At 41.8% G+C, this 14,985-nt stretch overlaps 1 protein-coding gene across 1 annotated transcript in view; it reads left to right on the forward strand.

Annotated features, from left to right (window-relative positions):
• The window catches only part of TSPAN33 (tetraspanin 33), a 792,963-nt gene extending 780,259 nt beyond the window's left edge, over window positions 1–12,704 (forward strand). Inside the window, exon 8 of the mRNA XM_044088828.1 lies at window positions 11,369–12,704. Within this exon, the coding sequence (XP_043944763.1) occupies window positions 11,369–11,470 (102 nt within the window). The 3' untranslated portion in view covers window positions 11,471–12,704. The remainder of the gene's footprint in view (window positions 1–11,368) is intronic.
• The last annotated feature ends 2,281 nt before the right edge of the window (window positions 12,705–14,985 follow it).

Genomic DNA, 14,985 nt, shown 5'->3' on the forward strand with positions numbered 1-14,985 from the left:
CCCTGGGGGGGCTTCAAAGCCATAAGGTCATTAACAGACCCTGTGTAAAATCCTGCCATTTACATAGAGGATCCTTGGGAGCAGAAGAAAGATGCTTAGTTTTCTGCTACTTTTTCAAAGGGGTATCAGCCCTGAAGATCTTAAGATGGCTTGGACCCCTGATGACACTCCATAAACGTAGTGGGAATCTCCTCTTTAACAAGGATTTGCAGACCACCCTTAGGCCTTCGGAAATCAGCTGCTGTTCCCTCTGAACATTCGAAAAGGATGTTTGCAGAGCCTTCAGGGATGTGCAAGAAGCCAGATCTATACCATCCTACAAAACGGTCATGGCAGAGAAGTCTGATTGAGAAAGCAGGTGGTCCTTTGGGGCCTACACCAGCCTCAAGAGACAGGTGGAGGCAGTACAGCCGAAGAATCTGACCAAGCTTTCTTAGCCGCCACCTTCGCAGACTGCTGACCTTCAAGCCAGGATACTATTTAAGATGTTTGTTCTCTTAAGTAAATGGCTAAAAAGGACAGACAGTTCTGTAATTTATTATTTATTACAAAACAGTGTCTGTAGGTAACCCAGAACAGTGTATTAGTTTGGACACAGGAAATTGTGGCAGTTCTGGTCTTGTATACATTGCAACTTGCTCCAAATGTAATGATTTTTATATTGGGAAAACTGTTAGGACTTTACATAAACATATATACGAGCACTTGTGTGCCATTAAAAACAAAGATGAGAACAATGCTTTATATAGGCATCCCAAATACTGTGGCTTAGATTCAAAATTCCTGTTTGGCATTTTGGAAAAAGTTAAAAGGAATGACAAGGGAGGCTTTTGGGAGAATAGGGTAGAGGAATGTGAACTTAAATGGCAACTAATGCTAATGCAACTGTTTTGCCTGGTATTAATGAACATATCTATTTGCCTGTTTTAAAGAAAAGAGCAATGATTTTATGATATATTTAGTGTAATGTTACTGTTTCTTTAAGGAAACGGTGAGCAAGTCACATGATGATTTTAAATGCTATTTAAGTGGTTTTATTATGTAAAATGGTTCTGAAGAAGTTCCTTTTGGGAACGAAAGTGCTTGACCATTTTTTGTTTTTGTATATAAGTGTTATTATGCTACAAAATCTTGTCTGGACTTTATTGGGAATTATCAACCTTGTTAGCTTGTTACTTGGTATAGTTACCATTGTTGGATGACTTCCTGATATATACTGTTATGCATTTCTTGGCATTTAGTTTTAGTCCATGACTCTTAACACCAGTTAACTTGCCTGTGTCAGCCCCTCCTGCAGAACATTTGTGTCCGTGTGAGATTCAATGACAGCTCCTAATTTGCAGTCCTCTGCAAATTTAGTCACCCAGAAGCCATTGACATTGGCCTTGACTGCAGAGAAGTAAATGCCAAAATGGAGCGTACCCAGGACCAATCACTGAGGGGCTTTGCTTGTGACTTGACTCTTTGTGGAGGTGGACTCCCCAGTTCTAACTTTCTTGGTCCTATCTGTGAGCCAGCAGGCTATCTACCAGGTTACATAAGGTTTGGACCTAACCTTTTGAGTTTGTCAGCAACACCCGAGTGGGATATTGTGTCAAATGCCTTGACCAAGTTAAGGTAGGCAGTGTGAGCCATTTTGTGTCATCCATTCCTTTGGTGACCTTTTCAAATAAGTCCACCAGGTTGAGTAGGCACGACCTGCCCTGACGAAACCAGATTGGGTTGGGTCCAGTGTCTGGAGGTGTCCTTTGTCATTTTCTTTTCCATGATCATTATTTCCATGGCTTTGCATTTCATATTAGTGGGTCTGTAGATGACCCACCTTTGTGCAGAGGCATGACTGTTGCTGCTGTCCATTTGCGGCACAAAGTCTCTTTGGAGGCTATAGTTAAATTATAATTCAAGAGGGTCTAATAGGTTATGTTTCATGCTATTTAGAAGGCATCATGGGATATTATCTGGGCCCATTGATTCAATGTTCTTGGCCTTGCAGAGAGCTTTAAGGACCTGTTCCCTAGTCATAGCAGGGGAGTTGCATTTGATGGTATTTCCTGAGGGACTGTTGAGGGGAAGAGAGGGGTAAATTTGGAGCTGAATTTGTCTGCAGTAGGTTTGCTACATTGCCTGACTCAGTTCAGGTGACTCCATTAATAATGAACTTACTTTGCAAACAATTGCGTAGTGCCTCTGAGGTTGGGGACATAGCTAAAGAATGCTTTGTTGTTGTTGGCCTAGGAGGTCAAATTAACCTCAGATTTGTTTTTGGTAAACTTTTTGTCCTCTGAGTTGTTTAGTTTGATGAGAATGCTTTTATCCTGCTGGGTGCTGCTCACCTCCTAATCTTTGCCATGATTTTCTTTCTTATGTTGTACAGCCAAGTGATATGATTCCACACGGGGGCTTGTTTTTTGGAGTGAGTTCTGTATTTTTTCCTGGTTTAGTACAGCTGCCTCTATGCAGCTATTAATATGCTTGTATAGGGTTTCTGTAAACCGTTCCATATAGGCAGTAGTGTTCTCAGGGTTTGTGTGGGTTTTGAAAGTTTGCTAGGTTATCACTTAATAGTAGGAAGTTAGCCTTAGAGTACTTCCTGAGTATTGCAGGGTTAGCTGGGGTTCCAGGTTTTATTTTTACTTCAAAGGAGACTATTTTTGTGTTCTCACCTTGCCAGAGAAAACATTATGTTAGGGGGTGTGCAGCACTCTCCCATATTAGTGAGGACCAGCTAGAGTATGTTTGCACCCGGTTGGTATAGTGACAGAGTGGTCCAAGGAGTTTGTTCATAGGCTCATAGGAGCTTACTAGGCTAGCGGCCCTAGAGCCCTTATAAGCCTAGCCATATTTATCCTGAATTTCCCCAATTATCGGTGGTAAATTGAGTGAAGTTCACAGAGGTAAGGGTCTATAGTAGTTAATACAGACTTCCTCTGTCCAGGAGAGACATGGGCTCCACCCCTGGAGTGAATCTGTGGTTATCCATCCGTTGATCTAGGTTGCAGCTGAAGGTTAGGGAGGGTTCTGTTTCATATGACTTGGAAGCTTATTCCATAGAAGTGCCAGTCTCTCTCTGTCATTCCAGCACAACCTGTTCATGTCAGGAACTAGGTTAAGATCCCTGGAGCAAGTGAATCTCCTGCAGTTTGATTTACAAATGTGTAGCATTTCCATCACGGCCGAGTCAGAGACTGCCCTGTAAGCCAGGCACAGGTCACCCCTTAGCAACCTGTATGTGTACCCTTTAATTTCTTGGTGAGAAACCTTTATGATCTTTCCAGTTGATGCAGGTGTCTGGTGAGGTACATGCATAAGGGAGCATTGTTTTATTTTTATTTATTTTACTCTTGTTTACTGGGAGAGTCCAACTGGGCATAAAACCCTTTTTCAGTGGAGGCCCGGGGAGAAAAGCTCCATTGTTAGTAAACTATTTTGTTAGTAGAAGGAAATTTGTGTAATAAATAAAGAAATAAATAGTAACAGACATTCATAATGCTAGAACAGAATAAATTGGTCAAGTGGGAGACTAGACCAATAATCTTGTATAACAATGCTTCTAGAAGACCGTTCTTACAGTAGTAGCAGGTAGTACTCAATTGTTGGTCTGAGGAGGGCCAAGTATAATGGAATTATAACATCCTTGGGTCTAGATGTGATGCCTTTACTTACAAGATGTATAACATAGAAGGATTTCTTACTACTGTGGATACGTGGTGGTCAAAGTTCAGATTGCTATCAACCTGAGTACCCAAATCACGTACCACTGAGTCTGCACTTAAGGGGGTGCTGTCTATAATGTAATTGGCAGGGACTTCAGCCTTCCCAAAGGGAATAATAATGCATTTTTTGCATTTAACTTTTATCCGTGGCTTTGTTGCCATACATTTGTCCGCGTTAACCCTGTCTGCAGTATATTAACATCACTGGAGGACTCGATGATTGCTCCCAATTTGCAGTCATCAGCGAACTTGGTCATAGGCCGTCCATATTTGCCTGGACTTATGAGAAATTACGAACAGTAAGGGGCCAAGCACAGAACCCTGTAGTACACCACTGGTGATTTGCTAGAGGTGAAGTCACCCAATTTGACAGTATGTGTCCAGTCGGTGAGCCAGCTCCATCTGGTAATGTAGGGGGTAATTCCCAATTGGAAGAGTTTCTGTACAATACCTAAGTGGGGGGTTGTCAAATGCATCAGCTAGGTCAAGATAGGTGGTATGCACAGTCTTTCCCTTGTCCAGGGCCTTGGTGACTTTCTCAAAGTAGTCAGCTCTGTTTAGCAAGCATGATCTATCCTTAACGAATCAGAACTGGGTTGGATCCAGAGTCTGGAGATTATCTGTTTTCTTGTTACTAAGGTCCATAATGATTCTTTCCATGGCCTTGCAGATGAGACTAGTCAGGCTTATGGGCCTATAATTCCCAGGGTTGGTTTATGGTCACCCTTTGTGCAGAGGGATTACTGTTGCTGCCCTCCATTCTGCCGGAACATAGCCAGTTCGCAGGTTGTGGTTAAACAGGGATCCAAGTGGGTCTGCTAGGTCATGTTTTAAGTTGTTTAAAAGGCAACCCTGGATGTTGTCCAGTCCCATTGATGCCATGTTTTTGGCCTTAGAGCACTGTGATGACCTGCTCTCTTTATATAATAGGTTGAGAAATTATGGCAGGTATGCTTTGGGGGATGACTGGATGGGACAGGATGGTGGTGATTGCTCCAAATCTGTTAGCAGGTTGGCTATTACGTCCAGTTAAGTATGGGTGGTGCCATCCGCAACCAGTTCAGTGCGTAGTTTAGTATTCCCTTTTAGATTTCAGACTTGAAGAATGCCTCGTAATTATTCTTAGCTAGGGAGGCTATTGTTTGCTTCATAATTAGTTTTGGAGGATTTGACAAGATCTCTAATTTGTTTGATTAGGCTATAGAAGGATTTCATCCTCTGCTGAGACAGTTCCCTGTTGTTCTTGGACATTAGACAGTAGTTTCTTTCTCTTGTTGTATAGCCTGTTTAAACTAGAGCTTCACCAGGATGGCTTGATTTTTCGGCAATACCTGGTTTTAATCTGGTCAGGTACAGCTGATTCTATACTACAGCTTAAGTGGTTATACAGGGCATTGGTGTGCACCTCTGCATTGGAGTCTGTATTATAGGTTCATACTAGGCTATCTGCCCTGGGGCATTTATAAGCTTAGCCAGAGTGTGTTTGGCTTTCGCCACCCATTTTAAATTAATTTTACTATGCCCTTTTTTGAGGTTGGTATACTGTGCCTCTGTCTAACAGTGACACAGAAGTGATACCCGGGATAAACCTACTATCTCCCATCCACTCATCAAGATCCCTTTTGAAGAGAGTCAATGAGGGACTCTGCCTAACCTTGACTGGGATTTAATTCCAGAGTGAAGGGAGCCTCTGGGTTATGAATCTGTCCCTCCAGCATGTCCTATTTATTTCAGTGCTGAGGTTCAAGTCTCTCGAGTGCGTAGCTCGATGGGATTTGGATTTTCTGAGGTGCAGCATGTCCATTAATTCCGGGTTGGACATGGCTTTATACGTCAGGCACAGATCGCCTCTGAGCAGGCGGTATGCCACTGAGTAGAGCTGGAGTTTCTTTAACCGGGCAGCATATGGCATCTGTTTGAGCCCTTTGATCCTCTTGGTGAGGTACTTTTGGGGTCTTTCCAGTTGCTGCAGGTCTCTGGTAAGGTACATTCCAAAAGGGGGCATTGTACTCAATTATGGGCCTGATGAGGGATGAGTAAAGAGGCACGATGACCTCCCCTGATCTAGATGTGAATCCCTTCATGATTAGGCGGGCTATATAAAATATTTTTCTAACCACTTTGGCCACGTGGTTGTCAAATGAATGATTGCTATCAACTTGGGTCCCCAGGTCCCTAATTACTTCTTCTGTACTTAATGGATTACCACCTATGTGGTAATTTGTGGGCACTTTGTTTTTGCCAAAGGGGATGACTATACACTTTTTGGCGTTTAGCTTGAGGCCATGGCTCTGGCACCAGTTGTCTGTTTCTATGGGGCCCTTTTGGAGGATGCTTGTGTCGGCTGAAGAGTCGATTATGGCGCCCAGTTTGCAGTCATCTGTGAACTTGGTCAGCCACAGTCCTTCCGTGTTGGCCTGTACCTCCGTGAAATATATACCGAACAAGAGAGGTCCCAGGACTGAGCCTTGTGGGACGCCACTTGTAACTGGTTTGGAGTCTGACATGGCTCCAGCAATTCTAACCATGCGGGTTCTGTCCTTGAGCCAGTTTGCAACCCATCTAGTGACATAGGGGTTTATATTTAAGCTGGTGAGCTTATCTATAATGCCCGAGTGGGGTATTGTATCGAAGGCTTTTGCGAGGTCCAGGTAGGCTGTGTGGACCACCTTAAAGAAATCGACCAGGTTTAAGAGGCAGGATCTGCCCTTAACAAAGCCGAACTGGGTAGGATCCAGTGTCTGTAGGTCCCCAATATCTTTATTTATGAGGTCCATGATGATCCTTTCCATAGCTTTGCAGACGAAGCTAGTCAGGCTTATGGGGCGATAGTTTCCAGGATCCGTTGAAGCACCACCTTTATGGAGAGGGACCACTATTGCTGTACGCCACTCTTTGGGTACATATCCTGCAGTAAGGCTGAGATTGAACAGTAGTTTTATGTTTGGGTTTAGCTCTTCTTGGAGTTCATGTAGGACGCAGCCCGGGACACCATCTGGTCCCATTGATGCTGTGTTTTTTGCTTTGGAGAGGGCGGCTCTTACCTCAGCATCTGAGATGTCAGGGGGGCAGCACTCTGCTGGGATAGATATTTGCCCTTTGGTGGGAGGGGGTTTGCGCTGAACCTGTCAGCTAGGATGTTGGCAATGTCTGTGGGTTTGGTGTATTTTTTGTCATTTTGGACTAATTTTGAGCATATCTGGGAATTCCCACCCAGGTTCCTAACATAACTAAAGAAAGCCTTGTGATTATCCTTAGTGTCCTGAGCAATTTTTCTCTCGAAGCTGGCCTTAGACGATGAGTACCCGTAGTTTTTTGCTAATACTGATCAGAGATGCCTTCCTTTTTTGGGATTTTGCTCTGTCATGTAGTAGCTTCCTCCTTCTATTGTATAGTTTGTTTATGGCTGGGGTCCACCAGGCAGGACGTCTGCCTTTGTAGGATTGGGTCTTGGTTTTATTTGGGATTGCATGATCCATGCATTCCTGAAGGTGTTCATAGAATGCGTTTATAAAGGATTCTGCGGTTTGGGCCGTATTTTCCACAGGCCCGGGGGCTTTGAAGGATTCCACGTCTGTTTTGAGGAGTGTGAAATTTGCTTTAGAGAAGTTTTTCACTGTGGTTTTCTGGGCAGGGGGTGGGGTCGGGATGTGAATATCCAGTGAGATTAGTTTATGGTCTGATCTTACCAGTGAGGGATACACTTCTGGTCTGGAGCAGAGTCCCCATGTTGGTGATGATCAGGTCCAGTATGTTTTCCCCTCTTGTGGGAGTGGTAACAAGTTCCATAGCATTTGAGTTTATAAATTCTAGGAACCTTTGGGCTAGGGTGTTGGAGCTAGAGTAATGCTCCCAGTCTATGTTTGGGTAGTTGAAGTCGCCCAGTATAATGGTGTTTGGAGAGACCTTCATATTTTCCAGTGTTTTCAGGAAGGCCGAGTGGGGTTCCTGGGTTTGGGAGGGTGGTCTGTAGCAGGCTATAAACTGGAAGGCAGTTTGACCCACTGTTAGTTGCACATGGATAGTCTCTAATGCTTCGTGCTATGCCACCAACCTGGAGGTGTGGGTATCTTTGACGAATATTGATACTCCCCCTCCTTTTGTGATTCGGTCCAAGTTTTGGGGCCGAAAAGCATGGTATGAGGTATAACCTGGTAGTGCTGGGGTGCTCTCGGGAGCCTTGAACCAGGTTTCTGTTACTGCACAGCTATCGATGTTCTCCATGCTAAGGAGAGTTTCGAGTGCGTGCATCTTGAGGTTTAGACTTCTGGCGTTGAGTAGCATTACTCTTAGTTTCTTATCCCTTGTGCTGCATTCAAGGGGCTTTGAAGTTTCTTATACCATCACTTAGTAGGAGGTAATTTATATTTGAAAAATTCTTAAGTGTTTTTGAGCTTGATGGGGTATCTAGTCTTACAGTTACACTGAACTGGAGTGACATATAGTCTGATCTATCCAGGGAGGGCATCACACGGGTGGGGGGGGGGGTGCAGTGCTCTCCCATGGTAGTGAGTAGTGTGTCAAGCCTCTTGTGCATGTGCTGACTACATATTCTAGAGCATTTGCATTGACAAAACCTCTGTGCCATCATGTTTGTGGTAGTGTATATTTCTCAGTCAATGATAGGATAATTAAAATCACCCATGAGTAAGATTTTGGGCTGTATGGCAAATGACTACAGCAAGTCCAGGTATGCTTTTCTTGTTTCATGGTGGGGAACCTATAGTTAGCTATAATGTGGTAGGGGGCTTTTCCTATAAGCCTATAAGTTAATTGGACATGGAGTAGCTCAAGAGAGTCATACTGTTTGATCAGTCTCTAGGTGTACTTATCCTTAATGAAGATTCTCCAGGGGCTCCTGAACTCTTCTCCTTCCACATCCAAATGTAGTAAGCTGGGGTAATCTACCCATATCGCTAAGGCTATTGCAGCAGTGACCTATAATGAACATAGTACAGTTGTGTAAGTAAACTTGTTGCCAGGACGGTAGCTGTTCAAATGATCACTGCTGCAGTAGCTGCTCCCTTCCTCCATCCCTCTTTTTTTTTTTGGTGTGCTTTTTATGCCAGGGTATGGATGTTTAGTTTTTTTTGTTCCTAGCATTGGCATTTTAGGACTAAGCCTCCTGTCTGCTGACAGGAAAGCTCTGAAAGGCTTGGCATCCAAACGTGTTACCTCAGTTTGAGCTGTCTTACAGTTTGGCTGTGTGGAAGGTACCCTGAAGTTTTGCAAGATGGTCAGCTGTTATATGATTGGCAAGATATAACCCACATAGCTAAGGCTACCACAGAAGTTAGTATTCAAACATATACGGTTATGGTAAGTTTACTTTTTTTTTCTTCTCCAGAACAATTGCTGCTTGGAATGGTCCTCAAGTATAATGACTAATTGGAGAATATGGAGCACTGAAACAAAACTGACAGATGACTGGACTACTCCCATTTACAACTTTGTATGTCATTGAAGATCACGCTACTGGCATTAGAACTTGGCAATGCCATATCCAGAGCTATAGATAACTCATCTGGCACCCTGTGCAGTTCCCCACTCTGGAGTCCTTATCTTTATGCTGTTGAGCAAAATAAATAATTTACTTTGAAACGAAAAAGCTAACTCTTCTACTTGAAACTGTAACCTGCTGCATGTTACAAACTACCAGACACCTGAGAACTTAACTTCATGGCTGTAAATGCAGTACCACCATTTCATAAGCAAATGCCAGCACTACACTCAACCACCATCAGCATCTGTCAAATGTATCTCGACAGCTTCATGAGTCAGAAAAAAAAAAACAGTTTTCTACTCTGGAACTGTAGCTGTCTGCTTGCTGCAGTTAAGCTACCACACACTGAGTGCTTTGACCACAAACGTGTACCTCAAATGTCCATTTTTTGTACAACATCCCTGATTAACTAATTTTTAACTTGTCCGTCATAGAATTTTTTTTCTGATAAATGGTGAGGTTTAGATTTTGTTTCATTTTTTGCCCTGTCTGCCATAGATTTTTTTGTGGTAAGTTACTGAGTGTTAGTCGGTGAGTAGTACCAGACTTAAGACTTTCATACCTGTATTGTTCAGAAAATTCATGTTGCTGCAAAAACCGTTAAGATAACTGTCAGTGAATTAAGAGTGTGTCTTTTGGCTTTTCCCGGTTAGGGGTCGCCACAGCGGAACTCCGGTCCGCTAATGATTGGCAGTAGATTTTCACGTGATGGCTTGCCGGGCCTAACGCACAACCTTCAATGAAGGAACGCCCATTCACGCATGTCGACACACAGAAGACGCTCTAACTGAGAATCGAACGGGCAACGTCTAACTGTGAGGCTGCCACGCTACCGCAGCACCACCACCGCGGGGACTGTAAGTAAATTAAGAGTAATATTTGACAAATTTCCCTGATTTCAGATATTTATCCTTCCCATGAAATTTGGCTTTATCCAGAGTCTTGAGCAAAGAAGTGCACTGCAAATGTTGCTACTGCACTCTCATACCATTATACCATTGGTACCTGCGTGTAGCACTCAAGACAGCCACCCCTTTGTCTCACCTTAGCTACAGCTCTGTCTCAGGACACTTAATGGTTTTCTGCCCCCACCCATCCTTTTTCTCAGCACAGGTAAAGCTTTTTGGCAATAAGATGTCCATTGAAATAAGTATTGTTTTCTGCATTGTCTTCTGATTAAAACAGAATCCTGATAGCAGATAAGGAGTTGGATGCTTTAATGCAACACTGAAGCCATCTTTTCTGTCAATGACTGGAGTGGTGCTGTGGGATGTGATAATGCTTGGTGTCTGTAATGAAACTGGAATCCAGTCCATTGATTGGTACCTGCCCTCATTTATTATCTTTCTGCATAATTTTTTTTTACAGGTTTTCATTCTTTTGATAATTTCCCATACCATTATGGTGTTTATTAGAACATTGAAAGTCTGTTAACCCATCTACCATTAAAGTCTTAACCTTTTCTGGCTTGTAAACATGGGTGTCTTTTGAAGGATGGATACTTCTTGTGAGTGTCACAGTTGTCAAGGTCTTTAGCTTTTAGTCCCTCTACTGACCATTATGCTTTTCGTTTTGCTGAAGATTAGGGTATGGCTTGGGGTGTAGACTTGTGAAGCTTTAAAGTAATTGAACACGTTACCTAGGATATCATTCTTATTGTTCTGAGTAATTGTTACATCATGGGTTCAGACTTTCTCTAGATAACATTTGATGTACTTCACTGAAGTCTGTTAAGTAAGCTTTTGTGTAATAGGTTGTTTGCTCTGCTTAGCACAACATTAAAACCCATGCATCAAGAAAGCTTGTTGAAAACTACAAAAGTCATTTTAAAACAGTTTAGTGTACATGTGTATGTGATTACCACAAACACAGAAGCATGTCCGGTGTCCTGTTATTCAGATGCTTTTGTCAGCTTGTGACTAGCCTTTAAGTGGACTGTTTTTTTCCCCCTTTTTTTGCAGTCCTTTTGGTTTTGCTGCTGAAAGAATGTAATGAAAAAAGTGTCACTGTCTTTATTATGTTTTGAAATTTTTATATTTTTTAGTACAAGTACGTACATGTAGTTTCATTGCAAGTCTTAATTATCGTGGAATAGTGGCAAGTTAGTTACTTTTATCTAATTACATCTCTTGGTTTGTCTCGCATTTTGCAGTTGGTGGGAATTTTGCTGTCCCAAATGCTAATTAGCCAGATAAAGGACCAAATTGCACTCCAGCGGTACAACTTGCAACACAGTAGAGACATCTGGTACTGAGAGAACTTGAGGAAGTCTTGCAAATAATAAATATCCTGCCAGCCAAGCCACTTGCTTCAGACTATGAGTATCCTGCTGTTCATCCCATCCTTCACGGAACCTCATGTACTCTGTATAAATGTGAGAGCTGTTGCAGGCAAAATTATGGCTCCTGACTGTTCTCAGTTCGATAGCTTCAAACAAGCAGTTTTAAAGAAGTTATCTCAGGAAATTCCCATGAAATAGATAATGTAGACATATCGGCTCATACATGTTACATGTAATGAAATCCTTTTAGTGCATTATCATGAATTAATTTCAATTGAATTTTGAGTAGAGTTTAAAAGCACTGTGATCTGAGCTTTGGGTTATATTTTTACATATACAGTATTTTTTTTTTTGTTTTACAGGCAATGATCCAGATTTACAGAGGAATGCACTTATAACTATATATGTCCACTAGGTGTCACTGTTTAAACCTAGCTATTTTCTATTAAAGGTGAGAACCAAACACTGTATCTTGTTTGTGAGATAAACACCTTAACTATTATGCCAGCCCTCTACACTCAATTTAGTTTTATGAAAACAGAGTAAAGATGACTGAGTGCTGAATTTAAGTGTTTTTTTTTTCAGCACAAGCTGAAATCATGCAGCTTTGCACTTGTAAATATTTTTATACTGTGGGAGTCATCACTCCAGCATCCTTTTATAATTTTATTTTTATTTTTTTATAAAGACGATACGTTATTTTTTTTTTGGGGGGGGGGGGGGGGGGTCTGTTGAGCTACTTGAAAATGTATGTCCTCCCAGTACTGCAGTTTTTGCAGAGTTATAATGTTATAGGTACTGCAGCAGATGACTGGAAGGTTTTTAATTATAAAAATGTGAGTAGTCAAATTTGTATTGTAGAAGACCACTGTCATATTAATAAGCACAAGTCCGAACATATACTTCGCTTTTGGTAAAACAAGATCTGTTTAATGAGCAGCTTTTTTGGTGAAACGAGATCTGTTTAATGAGCAGCTTTTTTGGTGAAACGAGATCTGTTTAATGAGCAGCTTTGCCCAAGTGAACTCTTCATTTTCTGATAGCAACCTTATACTCTGTTCAGACTAAGTGCACTCTTCTACAGGGCACTTTAAAATCTAGGAGCCAGTGAAGTACATATAGAAATCATCTTGATTTGCAGTTATATCTTTTTGCAAGTACAAGGTTTTCTTGTTTAATGCTTCTAATAAAACTGTATCACACTAAATTTGCTTATTTGTGTTTTCTCTTACATTAAACTGCAGATTTATGTGACTGAATAATGCAGCAATTTAGTTTTCTTGACAAATGTTTTGGTATTATATATTCCACGTGTACTAATTCTGGGGATAGCCATAGTTCATTTGTTACAATCTTTAGCTGTTGACTCACTGTCACCATGACCACTGTAATGCAATGTCGTCTTCAGGGATTATAAGGTATTTAGTTAAGAAACTTGTAAGTCAGAGCTGATCGGATCCAAGTTTGCTTTTGTAAATAGCTAATAAATATCAATTTATGACCATAATTTGTTCTTTGTAAAGAATTGATAAATAGCTTCTTTGTCTCTGAATGGAAATAAGTACACTCACACTTAACCAATAACCAGAGACGCACTTGAATTGGAATTAAATGGATGCAACCTTATGTTTAATGTGTCAAGTAGTAGTAAATACAAGTTAAAGCCAGAAAGATAAGCGAGTGTCTGTTAAAATTTCCAGATATGCGCAAAGGGCAGAATTTGTAAGTCAACCAATCAGGACAACACTGCAGCCATCATCGTATGAAAATAAAATAACAATCATTCTCTTCACTGCTATAGCTTGACCAAAAGCAAAATTCTCTGTCTTGTATCAACAAACCAGGAAGTAAGTCCAGGTTTCACCCCCTACCCCCAACAGTGCAGAAAGTAGCATGCAGTGCAGGAAGACACCAGTGCATCAGCTGCTTTGAACTGCAGCAGAACAGAAAGACATCAGCAATGAGTATAGGAAGTGGTCTGCTGCTTTGAATGTATGTGGGAAGCTGGAGAGAATTATAGCTTTTAATTATGCTGCTTGCAGTGAATCATGGAAAGGAATTCTGGGTGTGGCGTAAGCTGCTCATCTGGGCCAGCCTTGCGCATAGGTAAAGTATGCAACCACTTAGGAATTCTGGGTATGGAGTAAGCTGCTCATCTGGGCCAGCCTTATGCATAGGTAAAGTACGCAACCACCTAGGAATTCTGGGTATGGAGTAAGCTGCTCATCTGGGCCAGCCTTGTGCATAGGTAAAGTATGCAACCACCTAGGAATTCTGGGTATGGAGTAAGCTGCTCATCTGGGCCAGCCTTACGCATAGGTAAAGTATGCAACCACCTAGGAATTCTGGGTGTGGCGTAAGCTGCTCATCTGGGCCAGCCTTACGCATAGGTAAAGTATGCAACAACCTAGGAATTCTGGGTATGGAATAAGCTGCTCATCTGGGCCAGCCTTACGCATAGGTAAAGTACGCAACCACCTAGGGTATCATTCATCTAAGAGCACTGTTTCTGTGTTTATTTTTTAGAGCAGTGAAACGTATGCTTTTTGTTGCTCTTAAAAATAAATAAGTAAAATAAAATAGCACACCAGCAGTGTGATGGTGCCCCGGGGGGAGGTTCTCCTCTTGACTTGACCATTCAAGTTAGTGTACGTCATAAATGTTGCGAGGCAGCAGAAAAGACCTCAAGCAACATTCAAATGTAGGTGCTCAAACCAGTGGTCCTCAGTCAGGCCTGAGGGTTTGCTTCAATCAACATGATGCATTTTTCAAGTAGTTTGAAATACAAATGCTTGACTGTACTGGTTGAGTGCAATATTCTGTGGTTGGCTATACTGTTAACATAACATCAGATACTTTTAGGAGGGAGTGGTGCAAAATATTACACAAAAGTCAGGGCCATTCTGCAGAATTCCAGACAGTTGAAGTAATGAGGAATGGTGCAATATGAATTAGTGAGACAAGTATTTTTAATACTGCTGCTAGTGATCAGCCACATATTTTGGAAATATTTCTGGCTTTATGATTTGTATAACGACTTGGCTTGCCTCAATGTGTGGCACCTTATTTGTGTGTAGCAGTCTAGGTAAAATGTTGTACAGCCATCAGATGTCATGGCTATAACTGCTGAGTGAGGGTTGGGGTTGGCTGCTGAATGTAATTGACTACCTTTTTGTTTGCTGAGTTTAAGCAGTCACTCCGTGGTTTTGCAAGACTACTGTACATTTGTGAGAAGTAACATTGGCACTAATATGTGTAATTGCTTGGCATATTTGTGAAGGAAAAAAAATAGCTATCTGCTGTTTATTATTCTTGCTTTACATGACTAGTGTGCATTTGTGAGCATTAACATGGACTCCTTTACTGGACACCAGAGTATCTACAACTGCTGGGGCTCTGGAGGGGAAAAAAAACTAGCAATCTGCAATTATTCGCTTATTACAACTTTACAGACAGAACCCGCATTTGTGTGAAGCATCTTGCGATAT

This window comes from Protopterus annectens, chromosome 11.part0 (genome assembly GCF_019279795.1).
Source record: "Protopterus annectens isolate FY-2018-M chromosome 11.part0, PAN1.0, whole genome shotgun sequence".
Classification (NCBI taxonomy): domain Eukaryota; kingdom Metazoa; phylum Chordata; order Ceratodontiformes; family Protopteridae; genus Protopterus; species Protopterus annectens.